The 18,267-nt window shown below is 58.1% G+C and overlaps 1 protein-coding gene across 1 annotated transcript; it reads right to left on the bottom strand.

Annotated features, from left to right (window-relative positions):
• Positions 1-10,655: 10,655 nt before the first annotated feature.
• PPP1R32 (protein phosphatase 1 regulatory subunit 32) lies at positions 10,656-17,251 on the bottom strand. Its single transcript, XM_036259810.1, has 13 exons — positions 17,143-17,251; positions 16,607-16,724; positions 16,224-16,377; positions 15,141-15,269; positions 14,510-14,573; positions 13,977-14,089; positions 13,526-13,585; positions 13,319-13,405; positions 12,909-13,022; positions 12,730-12,824; positions 11,451-11,615; positions 10,871-10,949; positions 10,656-10,693 (listed from the first exon to the last, which is right to left on the bottom strand). The coding sequence occupies exons 1-12, from the start codon at positions 17,249-17,251 to the stop codon at positions 10,883-10,885; spliced, it is 1,275 nt and encodes a 424-aa protein (XP_036115703.1). The 3' UTR covers positions 10,656-10,693; positions 10,871-10,882.
• Positions 17,252-18,267: the final 1,016 nt, after the last annotated feature.

Genomic DNA, 18,267 nt, shown 5'->3' with positions numbered 1-18,267 from the left:
GGGACTTATATTCCTGTGAGTGGAGACAATCAACGAAAGGCATTTCACAGTGTGTCAGTCAATGATCAGGCTGTGGAGGAAACAAAGCAGGAAGAGAGGACTGAGGACCTCATGTTAGACAGAGTGGCCAGCAGTCCTCCGACAGATGGCACTTGAGCAAAGACAGGAAGGAGGAGAGGGAGCAAACATGCAGGCAGATGCCTGGGGTGAATGTGTTCCAGGACAGGGGGTGGCAGTGCTGAGACCTTGGGGCAGGAGTATGTCAGGGTGTCCTGGAGCAGCAAGGAGCCCAGGCAGCAAGGGAGCACAGCAGAGAGAGGAAGTATTGTTGGGGTGTGGTGGGGGGACCTACCAAGGACCTGTGGCCTTTATGAAGACTTTGACTTTGACTTTTGGTGAGAGATCATTGGGGGACTTTGAGCAGAAGAATGACATGATCTGACATACATTTTAACAGGATCCCTTTGGCTGCAGCTGCAAGAAAGGGGTGTGTGTGTGTGTATTGGGGGAAGAAGTTTGTGCAACTGGTACCCCTCTCGTCTTGGTCCTCTTCCACATGATAATGAAGCTTATCGTTTCCTGTCCACCTTCAGTTGATCTAATTCATCTCTCACTAGAGCTTTGCCAAGCAGATACTGAATTCCCCTGCTCCACAGGTGAGAAAATGGATTCAAAGAAGGTAAGTAGCTTAATCAAGATCACACAGCTGGTAAAGGCAAGGCCAGGATTCAAACCCAATCCCTCTGATTGCAAAGCCTGGACTTCTACTATAGCTTATTGTCTCTCCCAGCTGGGGGAAATTAGAGAAACCACCCAGGACGCCCCAATGCCTGCCCTCATCCTGCAAACATCAAGATGTCCAGGGCTGCCCTACTTGGAGATTTTGACCTTAGGCCCCAGGGCTCAGTGTATTTGTCCAACTGGGGGCATCCTAATACCTATAAAGCAAGCCTAAGAACCCCAAAGCAGACTCAAGAAGGCAGAGCGAAGAGGCCCTCAAGGGCTGTGATCTGAGCTCAAGGTTTACCCGTTAGCAAAGTCCAGGCAATGTCTGGTCCACCACTGGCCCAGATCCCTTCATTAGATAGCCAAATTCATGAGGCCAGCTCAGCCACTGCCACCCCGCTCCCCAGACCCCCTAGAAACTGGAGGCTAGATACGCCCAGGGGATCACATTCCCCAAAACCAGAGCTCTTGAGAGCGACTTGGCTGATCTGTTGAAAGCTGAGAGTCCTCCCCATCCTCCCAGAGACACAAGAGCTGGAACAACAGAGGCCAGGGAGTGAAGCTGACTTGGTGCCAGGAACACGCCTCCACGCCAGGAACGGAAACCCGACCCTCCTAATGGGTTCAGGAGACCTCCACATTCCAAAGTGGGTTCTGACATGCTGGCTCCTTCCACCTGGAAGAGACCACAGTGGTCACAGCTCTGTGGTCCTCCTAGCTCTGTGGCCAAGTTCAAGTGGGATCTTCTGCTCTAAGACTACAGACCCAGGTCTTGCCATGCCCACCAAGGACTTGTCTGGCCTAGTCTCCCCCCCTGTGGCAGGGGCAGCCAAAAGTCACCAATTTCTGTTTCCCTCTTTTCTTCCTGAGCACTCAGCAGGCTGATGGGGTTGGGCCCTGGAATAAGCACTGAGCCAGCAGATGTGGGCAGAAGTAATGCATGCCACAATCATGCACGATCTTCCACTTTTATTTTCTGCAGAGTTGAAGGTGAAAAGGAACTGGATCCCTGTGTCACCATGTGGAGACGAACTGTCTGACACACACTAAACTGTAAAGCAAATGAGAAATAAATTTTAATGTATTCCGCCATTTAGACTTAGGGTTGTTTATTGCAGAATCAGCCTGAACTAACACATTTCTCTCAGTTCCTCAAATGCACCATCTTTATTCCAATTCAGGACCTTTGCACATGCTGGTCCCTCTTCTTCCCAATCTACTTGGTTCACATTGCTTATCCCTTAAGGTTTCAGTTGGAACCTCTCCCTCAGAGAATCCTCCCAGATCCTCCAGACCACACCAGCTCCCATGCTACACATTCTTGAACTCCCACATTTCTCCTTCAAAGTATTTATTACCATTATAATTAAATCAGTAATTAACTTTGCATCATTTAAAGTCTGTTTTCTCTGTACAAAAATACAAGCTCCACGAAGGTAGGGACCTTGTTCAATGATGTTCCGTAGTACTCAGTCCGGTGCCTGCTGCATTGTACCTACTTAGCCTATATGTTTTGAATGAGCGAACAGGAAGCCTCTCTCCAACAGGTTCCCTGGGGCCATCTGTTCCACTTGAGCTACTCACCCTCTCTGAACCTCGATTCTCACATCTAAAGAATGAATCTGGCCCTGGTCAGTTTGGCTCAGCAGTTAGAGCACCAGCCCGTGGACAGAGGACTTGTGGGTTCCATTCCCAGTCAATGTCATGTACCTGGGTTGCAGGCTTGATCCCTGGCCCCAGTCAGGGTCGTGCAGGAGGCAACAAATTGATGTGTCTCTCTCACATCAGTCCCTCTCTCTCTCTCTCTCTCTCTCTCTCTGTCTCTCTCTGTCTCTCGCTCTCTCTTTTCCCCTCCCTCCCTTCCAATCTATCTAGACATCAATAGAAAAATATCCTCAGGTGAGGACTACAAAAAAAGAATGAATCTAAACCAGGACTAGGGTAAGATGAGCAAGGCACTTGTTCCAGGCACAAAATTTAAGGGGTACCAAAAAACTCAGTAATCAAGATAAATGACAGTTGAATGTAGTGAAGACGGGTGAGTACTAATGCTGCGATGAGCCATACTGGAGCCCGCGGCAAAAGGAAAGATCAGTAGTAATAATTATGGCTGTATTTAATTTTTTTATATTTTGTTCATCATGAAATTTTTTTGTATTAATTTTGATTTTTTAAGTGGTTGCATTAAACTGCTTTTTTTTTTTTTTTAAATCTAGATTACTCAGTTTTTGGCACTTTAAATTTTGTTCCTGGAAAGTACCTCGCTTCCCTCACCCTGGTCCTGGCCTTGGAATGGGCACAAGTCACTCTCTCTTGAAGGGTTATCATGAAGCATCAGTGAGCTAATAGGGAGCTAGCTGGGTATTATCATTTTGTGATAATAACTGATGTAGACAATGTCCTGGTATCCATTCCCCTCCATTCTTCCTATATTCCGGCTCTCCAAGGGAAACTCAGAAGAGTCAAAACATTGGCTTTGAGCCTAGCCAGAGTGGCTCAGTGGTTGAGCGTCGACCCATGCACCAAGAGGTCACCGGTTCCATTCCTGGTCAGGGCACATGCCCAGGTTGTGGGCCCAATCCCCGGTGAGGGGCATGCAGGAGGCGGCCAATCTATGTTCTCTCTCATTGATGTTTCTCTCTCTCTCTCTCTCCCCTCTCCCTTCCTCTCTCTCTAAAGAAAAACTATTTTAAATGTTGGCTTTGAGTGGCAAAAGAGTCTTCGAAACTCAGAGCTGAAACTATAGCCTTGCAGGAGCTGAGTTTTGAGAGAGAGATTTTTTCTGTAGGTCCAAAAGCCTGGCTTTAAACTTGGATAGCAGGGAGCTGATGCTCTAGGCCCTGGAGTGGGGACTCATGTGTCATCACAGAAGCCACAATCCCACCCAAAAAAAAGATCAAGACTCGCCCTGGCCGGTTTGGCTCAGCGGTTAGAGCGTCGGCCTGCGGTCCTGAGAGACCCGGGTTCGGTTCCCGCTAAGGGCATGTACCTCGGTTGCAGTTTGTCCCCGGCCCTGGTCGGTTGTGCGGGTGGCAGCCACTCAATGTGTCCCTTTCACATCGATGTTTCTCTCTCTCTCTGTTCCTCTCCCCACCCCACCCCCACTCTACCTGAACAAAAAATGGAAAAATGTCCTCGGGTGAGGATAAAAAAAAAAGACTTACCGGGCAGGTGGGAGACGGGGCAGAGCAGCGTCCCTAAAGGTGGGTGCCGGCTGGCAAAGGAGTCCCAGGCCCTGCCTGCTCTGGGCTGAGCCTGAGGGTGGCATGGGAAAGTCTCAAGTATATTTGGGGGACACCAGGACAGAGGGGACCTGTACTTTCTTACCGGATGTTGCCTGGGGATGCAACAAGCCTCCACAAGCTTCCCTGACTTTCTGGAGAAGCCTCGGCAGAGCCTAAAGGGAGGTGAGTTAGCCCCTCCGTCGAAGCCTCTACACAGCCCTATGTCATGAGGGGGAACAGCAGAAGTCTCTGCACCTCCAAAATGAGCGAGGTGTGGCTGGGAGCAGGCTGGAGGACCTGGAGGGGCTGTGTGAGTGGTCCAGGTAAGGAAGCTGGCCAGTTGAATGCATGACCCTGGCAACCAGAGGTCAGAGTGTCACAGTTGCTTCCGGGCAGGTGCAGGAAGGATAGGTGTGGATGATCAAAGCCCTCAGAGATGACACACGCAGAGGGAGTGACCATGGATGGATGCCTCTCCGCCAACAGCAAGCTCCGCCAACCTATACACCCTCCTGCGAGAAGAAAATGTAAAGGAGGAGGGCAGAATTCCTGACCTGACTGGATTTGAGTCCTGAATGGGCCCAGTTAGATTAAAAGGGGACGAGTCGGACTGGGAGTGACTAGGATGTCTTTGTTAAGCTCAGTTGCAGAAAGACCAAGGTACACTTCTGAGCTCCGGTGCGCCTGTGAAATTCACACCTGCTGAGCACACAGGGGGACAGGGGTGCGATGCGAGAAGGAACCATGTCCAAGTGGCCCTGTTTGCATCGGGGACCTTGCGGACTGGTATACCGCTAGGGCAGCTGAGGAAGGGCATCCTTTCCAATGGTTCACAAAGGGCTGGCGCATCCTCCAGGTGTGCCAGGGGCTGGCGCACAGGGGGCGCTCCACAGGTGCCCCTCCCTTCCTGGTGGGGACCTACCTGTGAAGGACACTTGAATTCTCTGGGCCGCCCAGCATTTTCTATGCTGGAGAGTCTCAGCTGCCTTACAAAACAGAACCCACGTGTCCTACCGCGGAAGCTGGAAACGCGGGGAACTCACCTCCCACCTCCTTTGCAAGTTGGATGCGGGCATGTGATCCGGAAGCCACTCATCCGAAGCACCCACCCCTGATTTTGTATTGAAAATGAGAAACGCAGAGCAGAAAGGACCAGGCAGGATCCCTTCTGAGGATGAGCGGGCAGTGGCAGCAGGAGTGGCCGGTGCCCACCAATGGGGCAAGCATGCTGTCCCCACGGGCCCAGGCCCGCGGGGCAATGTCGACCCTGATTCTTGGCTGCGAAGCCTCTAAGCTGTGTTCTCAGGTCCACCTGAAGATGCTGTGGTCTCTGAAATCCACTTAATAAATTCATCTTCTGCGTAAATGAGCCAAACTTGGTTTCTAGAGCTTTCGAAGCTCTGACTGCTGCCCGTATGGCCAGACTTCAGCCGGTGGTCACTAAGGGAGTCACATGACCGCAGTGGAGAGGCCTCTGCCCCATGTCCCCAGGGCCTTCACTGTCGTACCAGGAGTCCCCGCACGGCCAGATGCCTCGCATGTGCTCAGGAATAAGTTTGCCCACGTTCTTCAAGGCCAGCCTTCTGCTCCCGGAGCTAGAGCCCACCTGGGCAAGGCTCTTGCCAAGGCCCCGAAGGGGCCATGGATCACACTGTCTCTGGGCCCATAGCGAGGCTGCTTGGGCCCAGAGCCTCATAAAGTCTTTCCTGAGTCCAGTTCCTTCAGCATCTCATCCAACCTCTCTATGATAGGTGAGCGAGACAGATGCCCTTCTGGCTGATCTCTTCACTTGGGACCTCTGAGGACACACACACACACACACACACACACACTCATACACCGTTTCTTCAGCAAAAGAAAACAAAGCCCTATGCTTATCACTGGCTCTCCTAGGGAGATTCCAGGCCCCACTTCTGCCCACCTGCGACCCAGCTCAGTGACGTGATGGGAAGGGCCGCGCTCAGAGCAGACGCCTGCGCTTGCGCACTAGGCTGGGTGTCTTGGGGAGGCTGCTCCATCTCTGACAGGCTGACCTGGTTCTCACAAAGTTCCTTCCAGGGTGGTTTTACAACTCAAAGAACTTTCTGGGCAGAGCCCTGTCTGTAGCAACATCTTGAGAAGCAAGAAGTATCGGCACTCCTGTGAGACCCCAGCAGACCCTCCTCGGACCTTATAAACAGAGGACGTGGGGGCGGGGTTCCTGGGTCTGCTTCCTCTGGTGTCTTTGCATATTTGGCTGTTCAGGGAACATTTCCGCAGGAATGGGTGGCCCTCCAGATGGTCAGAGAGGAAACTGGGGATCAGATCTCGCGTTTCAGGCCCTCCATCTGTCTGTATGCAGCTCCCCACCCTCCTTCCCACACAGGGCTCCCCGCCACCCCTCGGCCTCCAGTTCCCACGGACAGATGCCGTTTCTCAGCTGGCCAGCTGTCAAGTCCACGAGCTGGTGGCTCTGCCTGTCACCGTGTGACCCAGGCCAGATGGCACCTGTCAACATCAGCCGCCACAGCGCCATGACGGGAAGCAGCCTCACACGTCCGTGTGCGTCAGAAGTGGGGCCCAATCACGTGGCACCCAGTGTCTGTCCCGGCCCTGCTGTCCCTGCAGCCCCCGGGGCTCCTCACCCCCACGGCGATGCCGTCAGCGCGGCACCCACCTGTGTCCCCGAACTTCCCCCAGAGGGAGGCCCCGCTGTGTTCTTGCTGAAAGGACGAAGGCCCACAGAAAATTCCCAGCACTGGAAGGCTGTGGGGGCTTAATAAAGGTTAATCATCGTCATTGTACGCCTCAGAGTGATTTCTAGAATATCCGCGGGGAGGGAGAGGCAGGAAGCTTTTGACAGCAGCGGCTTGGCACCAGCTGGAGCACAGAAACCCTGGTTTGTAGGCGGAGGAGGGGCAGGCAGCTTCCAAGAGGTCCCGCGGAAGTTGGCCTCAGGGAAACGCCTAGGTCTCCAGGTGAGTCCGTACAGGTGGGTCACCCCCGTGCTCTCCCAGACAAGAGGGGGCCTGCACCCAGAGAAGGGTCCTGAGGGGCCCTGGCCAGGGCCAAGCAGCAGGAGACAGAGGCCAGAGCCTGTCACTCTCTGCAGGGCAGCCTTGCTCAAGGCCCCGCTCCCACCCAGGTCTCAGTTTCCTCTGCTCCAGCATCAGGGCGGCGGCTGTTGCTGTTGGTGCAACAAGCACCTTAGACATCACCTCATTCAGCCCACGAGGTGGGCACCGCCATTAACTTGAGCCCAGAACACCCAGGCAGCCTCCACGGCTGGTGGCAGGAGGCAGCCTTCAGAGTGAAGAGCAGGAATTTGGACCCAGGACATCTGACTCCACAGCTCTGGCCTGGACAGCTCCCCTCTGCTGCCAGCCAGGGCCCAGGCGAGGAACCGGTGCCAGGCTGATGCTAGCCTGAGCCAGACCAGAGACAAGTCTCAGAGGGGCGAGGGGACAGGTGCCCCCAAAATGAAGACCCACTGTCAGTGCCTACAACCCCTGGCAGCACAGAGTGGGAGGGCTGTGGCGAAGGCGTCCCTTTAACAGTTTCAGTAAACCGAGTAGCCACAGGGTGGGAAGTGTTCACCCCTCCTGCTTGGCAACACAGATGACCTACAGATCAGCATGACCCAGTCCTGGCTTTGGGGCCAACCGGGTGTCAAGGTTGAAATGTGAGGCCTTGCCCTGGCCGGTTTGGCTCAGCGGTTAGAGCGTCCGCCTGCGGTCCCGAGAGACCCGGGTTCGGTTCCCGCTAAGGGCACGTACTTCGGTTGCAGTTTGTCCCCAGCCCTGGTTGGTCGTGCGGGTGGCGGCCACTCGATGTGTCCCTTTCACGTCGATGTTTCCCTCTCTCTCTTTTCCTCTCTCTCCCTCCCACTCTGTACAAAAAATGGAAAAATGTCCTCGGATGAGGATAAAAAAAAAAAAAAAGAAAAGAAATGTGAGGCCTTCAGGCCACTACAGGGAACCTCAGCTGGGATTGGTCAGAAGCCAGGCACAGTGTGAGGGGAGGGCAAGGGGGCACACGCAGAGAGAGAAGGGGCAAGTCAGAGCCATTCTGGGGGGCCACAGCCATGACTGCCTGGCAAGGGAGGGGTGCCATAGGGTGTGCACTGGTGCAGGGAGCCTGGGTGACCGCCAGCCCGAGGCGAGGGCAAGTGACAACCAGACGCCCACATCTGGTGCCCCTGTTGGCAGGCAGAGTTCAGCTACTATTTGAGAGCTAAGCACTTTATACGTCATTCATTCATTCATTCATTCATTCATTCATCCATCCATTCATCTAATGTTTACTGAGTACGTGCAGATGTGCTGGGCACTGTCCCGGGCTTCAGAGTCGCAGCTATGAACAAGACAGACGTGGTCTGTGTCCATTATTTCATAATTGAGGACGGGGACAGAGAAGGGCTCCTTAACATGGCTGACAAGGCCCCTAAACCTAGTCTTCCCACAGGGATGCCCACCCCTTAGCCTCTCTTGCTCTCTGCCCCCTCCTCTGGCCAAGCTTTGGGCTGGCCTCTACTTTGTGTCATTGCCCATGATACTGCCTCCTTCAGTACCCCAAACTGGCCACTCTGCCCATTTAATTCAAGGTCTGCCACAAGGGGCCTGCCCTGAGTAACTCGGTGGGTGGGCAAAGACAGGAAGCCCGGTGTGACTTGGGGTCCACTCTGGCTCCCAACAGGCTACTGCCACTCCAGGCTCCTCCCCCGCCCCTGGCAGGCCCCCACCCACAGTCCTCACTGGCTGTGCAGCCTGGGGAGAGTCACTCCACCTCTCCACGTGTGTCTCCTCATCCGGGCGACGGAAAGTCCAGGCCCTGCTCCAGGGGGAGGCTCAGAACCACCCAGGCTTGGTGTTGGCCCCTCCTAGACCCCCCTCCTGCCACCCCACACCCTGGGTTACCCTGTTCTCACATGGCTGCTTGGGTGGGGGCCCAGGACCCGAATAGGGAGGCCAGGGTGAGCTGTGTGGACAGAGGTGGCAAGGGTGAAGACAGGGACTCAGGGATCCCAGGGGGGCTGCGCAGCCCCCTCCCCTTGGGTGAGTCCACACCTCCAGCTCAGGAGACCATGACGCAGCCCCAGCTCACTTGGCCTGGAAACTGGGTGCAGATGAAGAGAGAGGGGGAGGCGACAGAGGGAGGGTGTAATCAGATGCTAGTGTCCCTGACACTGTATCTCCTATTGAGCCAGAGGGTGGGGGAGGGGGTGCTGAGCAGGAAACACAAGCTGTAAGAAGATACTACCAGAGAGGAGGAAATGGAGAAGTGGAATGGGGTGGGGGGGGGTCTGTCCTGTGAGTCTCTGTCCATCTGTTTTTATGTGCCTGTGTCTGTGTCTATGCATGTTGATGTGTCCGTAGGTCTGCCTGTGTGTCTGTATGTGTCTGCATGTAGAAGCACCATGGGCATTTGTGTGAAGACCTGTGTTTATGTACATGCTTGTTTTATGTTTCCATATGTTTCCATGTGTGGTTGTTAGTGAGTTTGCCTGCTGCATTTTTGGTATCCATACGTGTTTGCACATGTCTCCAGGGGTCTGTGTGCATCTTGTATTCGTGTGTGCTTTGGTGTGACTACGGGTGGGAGGGGCTGGGTGACCCCCACCTCACCCACCTCACTGTGGCCAGGTCTAGGTTGGAGTCCAGCCCAGGTGGCAAATCTCATTTGGTGACTCACCCTTAGCGTTGGGGGCCATGGACCAGCAGGCGCCAACCACAGCCTGTGGGCTGTCACTGGGTCCTGAGCCTGCTGGGTTTGTAGCTGAGGAACTCTGTGTCCCCTCCTCCCCTCCTCCAGTGCTAGAGCCAACTGGAGCCACCCACACCCCACCTGGGGCCCAGCCAGGCCATGACAGCTCCCAGGCCTGCTGCTCAAGACTGCTGGGTGCAGCCACGCCAGGGGCCCACAGGGCCGCTCCCCAGACACCCATTCAAAGCAGAGCAGATGGGGGAGAAGCTGCTGGACCACTGAGTCACCCCTCTGCATGCTGGGCTGGCCTCAGCCCGGGGCTGCTGCTGCCTTTCTGTTCTGTGTGACCTTGAGCAGCTCATGCACCCTCCCTGGGTCCAGCATCCTTCTTCATAACAGAAGGAGCTGGTGCCAGCCGGCCCCAGTATGCAGGTGTAGTGTAGACTGCACAAACGCACAGGTGACAGGCGTGGAGTGGCAGCCCAGATTCTGCCTTGCAGGCTGAGGGCCCCCGTATCAGGCAACCACCTAGGTCATTCATTCCTGGTCTCACAAAGGGCCATTTCCACCAGCCCCATTGTTGGTGTCCAGCTGTCCATTCATTATGGACCCTCCATCTGTCTCCAGAGAGACCTCTGGGACTCCTCCTCCCCTCTCCTTTAATCCACCCAGTGTGGGGCCCAGAAGAGTCTGGAGACCAGGTATCTGAGTCTCTCAACCCCCCCCCCCACCAACCACCTCTGCCTCCTCCTCCCAGGCTTCCCCCCTCCATACCGGACCAAGCACTTAGCACAGCCCACAGGAGGCCCCTCGGCAGGAGAGGACACGGCGTCTCAGGGGCGAAGTGCCTTGTCCTTAGTGCCATGGCAAGTGCCCCTGCGCCTCCCTGACTCCGCCCCTCGCCCCTCCCCCCCGCCCTCCGCCCCATTCCCCCTGCAGTGACGGACACCTGCTCTGCTTCACTGCTCTTTATTTCACTAGGAAAGTAACTGGGGGAGTCCCGGGGCCCTGGGGTGGGGATAGGGACAGTAGTCGGCTCCTGTCCCGTTGGCCTGGCAAACCTGTGGGGAACAAAGCCGAGGCTGAGGGGCTCTGGGTGATTCTGTGCACTCACCCACCCCCGACTCTGGGGCTGAGTCCCCAGGTAGGGCTTCCTTGACTCAAAGCTTGGGAGGTGGGCTGGCCCTCATAGCCACCCCCAAACAGGGAGCAGCGCAGGTGGGGTTCCCAGCTCTTACCAGGCCTCAGGCTCAGCGGGGGGTGTTGAAGCGGCTGTGAGGTGCGGAGCGGTAGAAGGGGTCAGTTGAGATCAGGGTTCTGCAGGGAGGAAGGGGACCAGATGGGGGGCAGCGAGCTCAGGCCTTTTCTCCTCCTTGCCCCTCCCTGAAGGCCCGCACTCAGCCGGGCACCCAGCCGGGCAGCCAAGCCTCGGGCATGCTGTGCCTCAGGCATGCTGTGCCTCCGCGTTCTGTGCCTGCCTACGTGCTGTTGTCTGTTATCAGTGGGGTTTTCCAGGAACTGCATTCCGCAGAAAGGTGTCCCTGGTGAAGCTTGACCACCTCGTTCAGCTCTGGGCCCCGCCCCTCCCCTCCCCTCCACTCCCCTCCCCTGCCCCTCCCTGAAGGCCAGCACTGGCCTCTGGTCACTGGGGAGAAGCGGGGAGCCAAGTGGGCAGGAGGAACAATGAACAAGCCAGAGGAAATGGGCCTCTCAGAAGGACACACACATGGAGGGAAGAGGAGAGGCTGGGAAAGACCTGGAACCAGCCAAGGACAGTGGAGCAGGAGGGGGGAGCGGGGAGGGGGGAGGGCATGCTACCTTCCTACGTGGGGGTGCATGTGCCTCAGGCTCTCTGAAGGGTTGGGGATGGCCTCCATGTGGGTGACTGGCTGGTTGAGGGCGTAGCCACCAGGCTTCTGTGGCTGGATGCCACCTCGGGTCCAGCCTTCACGGTCTAGACCCTTGGGGATGTTCTCAAAGTACCTGCGGCACAGGAGGGGTTGTGGACAGGAAACCAGCCTCTGCCCATCTCTACAGCTGCTCTGTCCACCTCTACAGCTGCTCTGTCCATCTCTACAGCTGCTCTGTCCATCTCTTCAGCTTCTGCCCACCTCTGCAGCCTCTCTGCCCACCTCGGCAGCCTCTGCCCACCTCCGTAGCCCCTCTGCCCACCCCCGCAGCCCCTCTGCCCACCTCCGCAGCCCCTGCCCACCTCCGCAGCCCCTCTGCCCACCTCTGCAGCCCCTGCCCACCTCCGCAGCCCCTCTTCCCACCTCCGCAGCCTCTGCCCACCACCGCAACCCCTCTGCCCACCTCCGCAGCCCCTCTGCCCACCTCCGCAGCCCCTCTGCCCACCTCTGCAGCCCCTGCCCACCTCCGCAGCCCCTCTGCCCACCTCCGCAGCCTCTGCCCACCACTGCAGCCCCTCTGCCCACCTCCGCAGCCCCTCTGCCCACCTCCGCAGCCCATCTGCCCACCTCTGCAGCCCCTGCCCACCTCCGCAGCCCCTCTGCCCACCTCCGCAGCCCCTGCCCACCTCCGCAGCCCCTCTGCCCACCTCCGCAGCCCCTGCCCACCTCCGCAGCCCCTCTTCCCACCTCCGCAGCCCCTCTGCCCACCTCCGCAGCCCCTGCCCACCTCCGCAGCCCCTCTGCCCACCTCCGCAGCCCCTGCAGCCCCTCTGCCCACCTCCACAGCCCCTGCTCACCTCCGCAGCCCCTCTGCCCACCTCCACAGCCCCTGCCCACCTCCGCAGCCCCTCTGCCCACCTCCGCAGCCCCTGCCCACCTCCGCAGCCCCTGCCCACCTCCACAGCCCCTCTGCCCACATCCGCAGCCCCTCTGCCCACCTCCGCAGCCCCTGCCCACCTCCGCAGCCCCTGCCCACCTCCACAGCCCCTCTGCCCACCTCCACAGCCCCTCTGCCCACCTCTGCAGCCTCTCTGCCCTTCCCCAACAGAGGCCCTGGCCCCAACAGAGCACAGACTGCGTCGGTGTTGGTCCCCTCAGGCTGTGAGCTCATTGCTTGTCCCGGCCTCAGTCTCCCTGTCTGTAGGGCCGGCTTCGCAGCCCCAGATTCAGGCAGGGAAGGGGCTCACCCTTGGTTGTAGGTGGTCAGGTAGTGATTATCCATGTCAGGGTCATACGGGCTCCGGACATAGCCGGCGTTGTTAAGGCTGTACCCGGTGGGCTCCTGCAAACGAGGGATAGAGAGAGGGGACCTGTCAGGTGGGCAGGGGGTAGGCATTGTGGGTGGGGTTGGGTACCCCAGGCTCACCTTGTTCCCCACGGTCTCCCGGCCAAGCAGGGCAACATTTGTCTGCTGTAACCGCTGGGGGTGCTGGAACTGCCAGTGGCTCATGCTGCTGAGTCCTGGGCTGAGAGGGGGCACCTGCGGGGGACAGGACCACAAGAAGGGGGCTGGGTGGCCAGGCTGAGGTGGCAAGGATGCAGGGAGGTCAGGCAGAGGCCCCTGTAGCCACAACCTGCCCAAACCTGCCGCCCTGTCCATCCCCTCCAGCCACACTGAATTCAGCTTCCAACACACCCTCCCTCTCCAGCCCCTAGGTCTTTACCCTCCACAGGGGGTCCAAGTATCCTGATTCTTCCCATCCTCCAGGGCCAGCCCAAGTTCCAGAAAACCCTGTCTCCTCTCCCTGAGGGGCTTCTCGGAGCGACGCCACTTACTCTGGAGCTGAGAGTCCTCTGGTTCGCTCGGCTGAACGCGGTCTCCCTCCCGGAGCATCTGGCCAGCTGGGGCAGGAGCTCGTCCCCCTGAGGCAGCACAGCAGCCACTGGCACCGAGCGGGCCCTGCTGCGCCTCCCAGCCTGGCCTAGCCGCCCCACGGAGGACCCAGCCTGCGGGGCAGGCGCCCCTCCCCCAGCTCCACTTACGTGAGCCTGGGTCGTGGGGAGGAAGTCCGACTTGGTGACACTCCGGCTAGGAAGGAGGGCCTGGAATGAGGCCGGAGGAGGAGTGTCAGCCCCAAAGAGGCAGCTGCCCCTCGTCCCGAGCACAGGAGAGGGCTCACACAAATGGGTATCCCTGGGGTAACTGAGGACAGGGAGAGTTTGGGGAGAACTGAGAGGAGGCCACGACGCTGAGTGGGCACCAGCGGGCAGGGTTCTCAGCAGAAGGTTGGGTGACCTTGGTTGGCTATACAGCTTCTCCTGTTTAGACCTCAGTCTTCTCATCCATAAAGTGGGGGTATTAAAGGCAAGCTCTTTCATCGTATGTTTGAACAAAAGGTTCTGCAGCTTCCATCTTTTTAAAAAGCTAGGAATTCCCAGACTCGAGGGTTTCGATCTCCCTGAGATTCTAGGGGGCGGGGGCAGCCTGACTTACTGGGTCCCCAGGGAGGGCCTGGGAGGGTGCCTGGAAGGCAATGGGGTTCTTGGTGGACTCCTCAGTGAAGCCGGTCTCCTCCTTGGCACCGATTGATGTCTTCTGCAAGAGATCTGCAAAAGAGAGCCCTGTGCGTCCCGGCCACCTGCCGCCACCCACATGGCCCAGTGTCCTGGCGGGTGGAGAGGCAGCTGGCTCCAAGGAGCTGGAGGCCTGAACCCCCGGGATCGTGGGCACCGGGAGGAACCCAGAGTCCAGGAGCAGAAGGAAGGGTAGGGCCGACAGAAGTGGGCGGCTGTGGGCGGGCTCAGCCAGCCCTGCAGGGTGAGTGAACTGGCTTCAGGGTTTGGCAGTCCTAAGGCACTAAGGTCAGCTGGGGAGACGGTTCCCCAACACTGCTTGCATGTTCTTTCTTCCACTGGTGCCTTCTTGGTGCTGTGCGGGGCCCCCAGGGTTCTCTCCTCGGGTCTCTGCTGCGGCTGGGGGTGGGGAGCTGCAGTGGGAGGGAGGGATGAGCTCAGACAGGTGCCCACCTGGCTGGTTCGAGGGCTCCTGGAGATACTTGGAATTATACTCGGAACTCATGAAGCGTGGGCCCTGAAACACAGAAGAGGGTGGAATGATGAGGGACCCGGGGGGCGGGCCCAGAAGGTGGCCAGTGGCCATGATTTGTTCTTCAGAATCCAGCTGAGCAGCCCTGTGTGATAGAGTCTGAGCAGTGCGGGCCAGTCCGACATCCCTAACACAGGCTCTTCTCCGATCAGGCACCCCAGTGCCAGAACTCCACGCGAGCACAGTTTCCCCGCCACAGTGAAAACCAAGTCACCTCCCACACTGGACCCCTGGTACCGAGCAGCAGAACCCCCAGAATGCAGACCAGGAGGGGCCTAGAGAGAGGCGAGAGACCAAAGGAAGAAAATGGGTCAGTGCCCAGATTCGAGGGATGTGGGAGAGGGGGGAAAGGAGCCCGGGTGTAAGTCCTAAGATCCGCGGAAGGACCACTTTGATGCCATCTTGGAGGTCAAATCCTTTGCTCACCCCAGTTTTTTCTTGGTGCCCTGAGCCTGCATTTAGTCAGCTTCTTGGGTGAGTCCGTGCAGGGAAGGAGAAGGAGGTGGGTCACCCTCTGCCAGCCCACAGCCCGTCTTGGGTCTGCCCACTCACATGCCGGGAATTCTCCCACTCCGGTGAGCCCTTGCCCTGCTGCTGGTGGAGCAAGGGCACGTGCTTGGGCTCCAGCCCCGTAATGGCCTGGGGCCCGTAGTCCTGGGTGTCGAAATGGACCTTCCTGACCTGGAAGGAGGGCGTGACCCATCACTCGCCTTGTAAGGGGATGACAGGCACTTCCTGACTCTGATTCTGCCCTTGACCCCTACAGAGTGTCTGCACAGCAGCCTGAGGGCTCACGATCCCTTTACAATGAGATCGGGTCCTAGCCCTCCTCCTGCAGGATTCTTAGCACCCAGAGTAGAAACCCACGTCCTGCCAGCAGCCCACAGGGCCCTCAGCTCCCCACTCCTCTCCAGACCTGCCTCCTTGCTGCCCCTCCTCACACCAGATACCCCACCCCAGAACCCAGGGCCTTTGCGCCTGGAACACTTCTCCCTCCTACTGCTGGATTTGAGGGAAACACCAACTTCCCGCAAGTCTTTGTCTGATGTCCCCCGAGAAACCTTTTCTGATGCCCCTGATTTGCAGTGGCACCCTCTTCACTTCCCTGTCACCCCTACCTCTCCCCTGTTGTCACTTCCCCCAGATTTATCACTTGCAAATACAGAAGCGACCTTCAGAACAATGGTTGAAAGAATGAATGAGGGAATGGCGAGTATCTGGGGGGGGGGGTGATAAGAACGATGGCCATGCGAAGACGGAAGTGAAGAAGGTGGGGATGGTAATGTCGGTGGGAACGGTGATGTGAGCTTAGAGATGTGGGTGGGAAGGTGGAGACCATGGGGATGAGGTGAGGGGCTGGACTGGGAGGCAGTGGACTGGAGATGGGCACGGGGATGGAAATGGAGGGGGAGGTGAGGGTGGGGAAGGAGATGAGGAAAAAGGTGATAAAGGTGAGTGGACACCGCCCCCCAACCCCAGCCCACATTGTAGCTCCTTCCTACCCAGACATCTCAGCCTCGACCAGTTCTTAGCAGGGCAGCCCCACCTGCGAGAGGAATCCCCATTCTTTCCAGCCCAGCCCTTCTTCCACCCCCTCTTAGGGCCCCTCTCCCCTGGCCGTGGCCCAGCACTGACCTCCTTGGTAGGGGGCATCAAACCGGCCTTCTCCAGAGAGTAGCCAGAGGTGGTCTGGTACACGCTGCTGGGCAGGGGGCACTTGCCATCAGGCCCCTCCAGGGGGCGGTAACTCTGGCTGGTCACTGTCTGGAAATCGTCCCGGACTTGTTCCCTGAGGTGGAGCGGGAGCAGGCGCTGTTACCACCGGGGCTGCGATGCTGATCTCCAGCAGCCATCCAGCCCTCAAACCTCCCACCGAGGCCTCAGGAGCCCTTGGGCACCTGCCCCGAGTCCCCCGGGGCCCCAGACCTAGGTAGGCAAAGCTCGGGGTCCCCATGCTTAGATGCTCTTGAGAGCTAAGGCCCAGCAGAGCGGGGGGTGAGGAGGGGATATACACGCACCCCACGGCTGGACTGTCCAGGGCACTGAGACCGGCTTGGTACGAGACCACAGGCCGGTAATTGGATTTGTAGCCGGTGCCTCTGTGACTGCCTGTGCGGGGCTTGAACTCCTCCCGGCCTGCCGGAGGAGAAGCAGGGGCAGGACCCAAGGTCAGCACAGAGGGAGAGCAGTGGGCAGGCTCCCAGACTCCCAGGCGGGCCGCATCCCCGAGGGCCCACTCCGGGTCCCAGTGAGTAAGGCCCAGAAGCCTCGAAAGCCTGGCCCTTTGGGACTCTGGAGAGGGCACGGAGTTGACAGGATGGGGACAAGGTCAGTGTGGCAGGATCACAGGATGGGTTCGCGGGCAGGGACTACAGGGTGAGGCAAGCCGATGGTCGGGTATGGACACAGTCCTAGGGGCTCGGGGGGCCAGTCAGGAGAGTCTGCTGGGGTCATTCTGAGAGCGACAGGCCAGGGGGCTGCCGCTCTCCCAGCAGGGGGCCTCCCCCACCCTGCCTGTGTCCTGCAGGAGGCTCCTAGGCAAAGGTACCCTCACCGTAGGCTGTGCAGTAGCTGGTGGCGTAGAATTTCATGGGGTCTGTGCAGCCCCCTGAACTCATCTTCACATAAGGGGAGGCAACCCCCAGGGGGAGTTTCCCCATCATGACGCTGTGGGGCAGGGCCCCAGGGGCCTAGGAGGGAAGCACAGGGGCCTCTGCAGCCCAGCTGCCCAAGGGCCTCGGGCTCAGGCTGTGGAGACCACAGAGGTGGAGATCGAACCCACCCAGCTGGCCCCTTCTCCCAGCCTGTCCCTCTCCGCTAATACCCAACACCAAACCTAAGAAAGGACTAGTCATTGTTAACATTCATCTCATGTACACTGTGTCTCATTTCACTTTCCCCACACCTTATTATGGACTCCCCATTTTAAAGCTGAGAAAATGAGGTTCCAAGTGATGAAGGGTTAGCTCATCATACATGGTAGAGCCAGGACTCAGGCCCAGGGTACCTGAAGCCTCCACCCCTGACCTTAACTCCACACGCCATCAGTACCAGGTACGATGGCCAACCTCTGGCCAGTCGGGAATTCTTGGCTACTCTCTGGGCGACCACTCCCAGCCCCAGGCTCTTGTCTCTCCCTGGGCCTTGCCTACCTCCCACCAGAACTGGCTCTGCTCTCCTGGGGCTCGACCACAGCTGGCCCCACCCTCACCTGCCCTGCACAGTGGTTCTGAGGTCTGCGAGAGGCAGCAGGAGGCAGGAGCTGTTCCAGAGAAGCCTGGCCCTCCGGAAGGTGGCCAGGCCAGGAGAAACAGTGTGTTGCCTAGCAACCGGTGCCTAGCAACAGTGTCCCACGCCTCTGAAGCCCTTCTAGGGTCAAGTCCCACTGAGGGACTGACCTGGCCAGGAGTGAGGTGCCAGGAGCTGCCCAGGCAAGGCCCTGCCTCTCTCTCGGCCTCTCCTATGCCAACCTCCTCTGCCAGGGCCCAGCAGAGCTGTTGTCTGAATGACAGGAAATAAAAGATAATCCAGAACAATCATTCCCATTATTGAGTACCCACTTCTCACCAGACACTTTACATCCTTTATCTCCAGGGCTCTCAGTAGCTCTTCCAGGTAGCTATTATTATTCCTCTTGTCCCACGGGGAAAATGAGGTCAGACAAGCAAAGCAGCCGGAG

The sequence above is a fragment of the Molossus molossus genome, unplaced genomic scaffold, assembly GCF_014108415.1.
Source record: "Molossus molossus isolate mMolMol1 unplaced genomic scaffold, mMolMol1.p scaffold_m16_p_13, whole genome shotgun sequence".
Taxonomy (NCBI): Eukaryota; Metazoa; Chordata; class Mammalia; order Chiroptera; family Molossidae; genus Molossus; species Molossus molossus.
The sequence above is the reverse complement of the archived record's forward strand: the minus strand, read 5'-3'. Positions and strand labels throughout refer to the sequence as shown.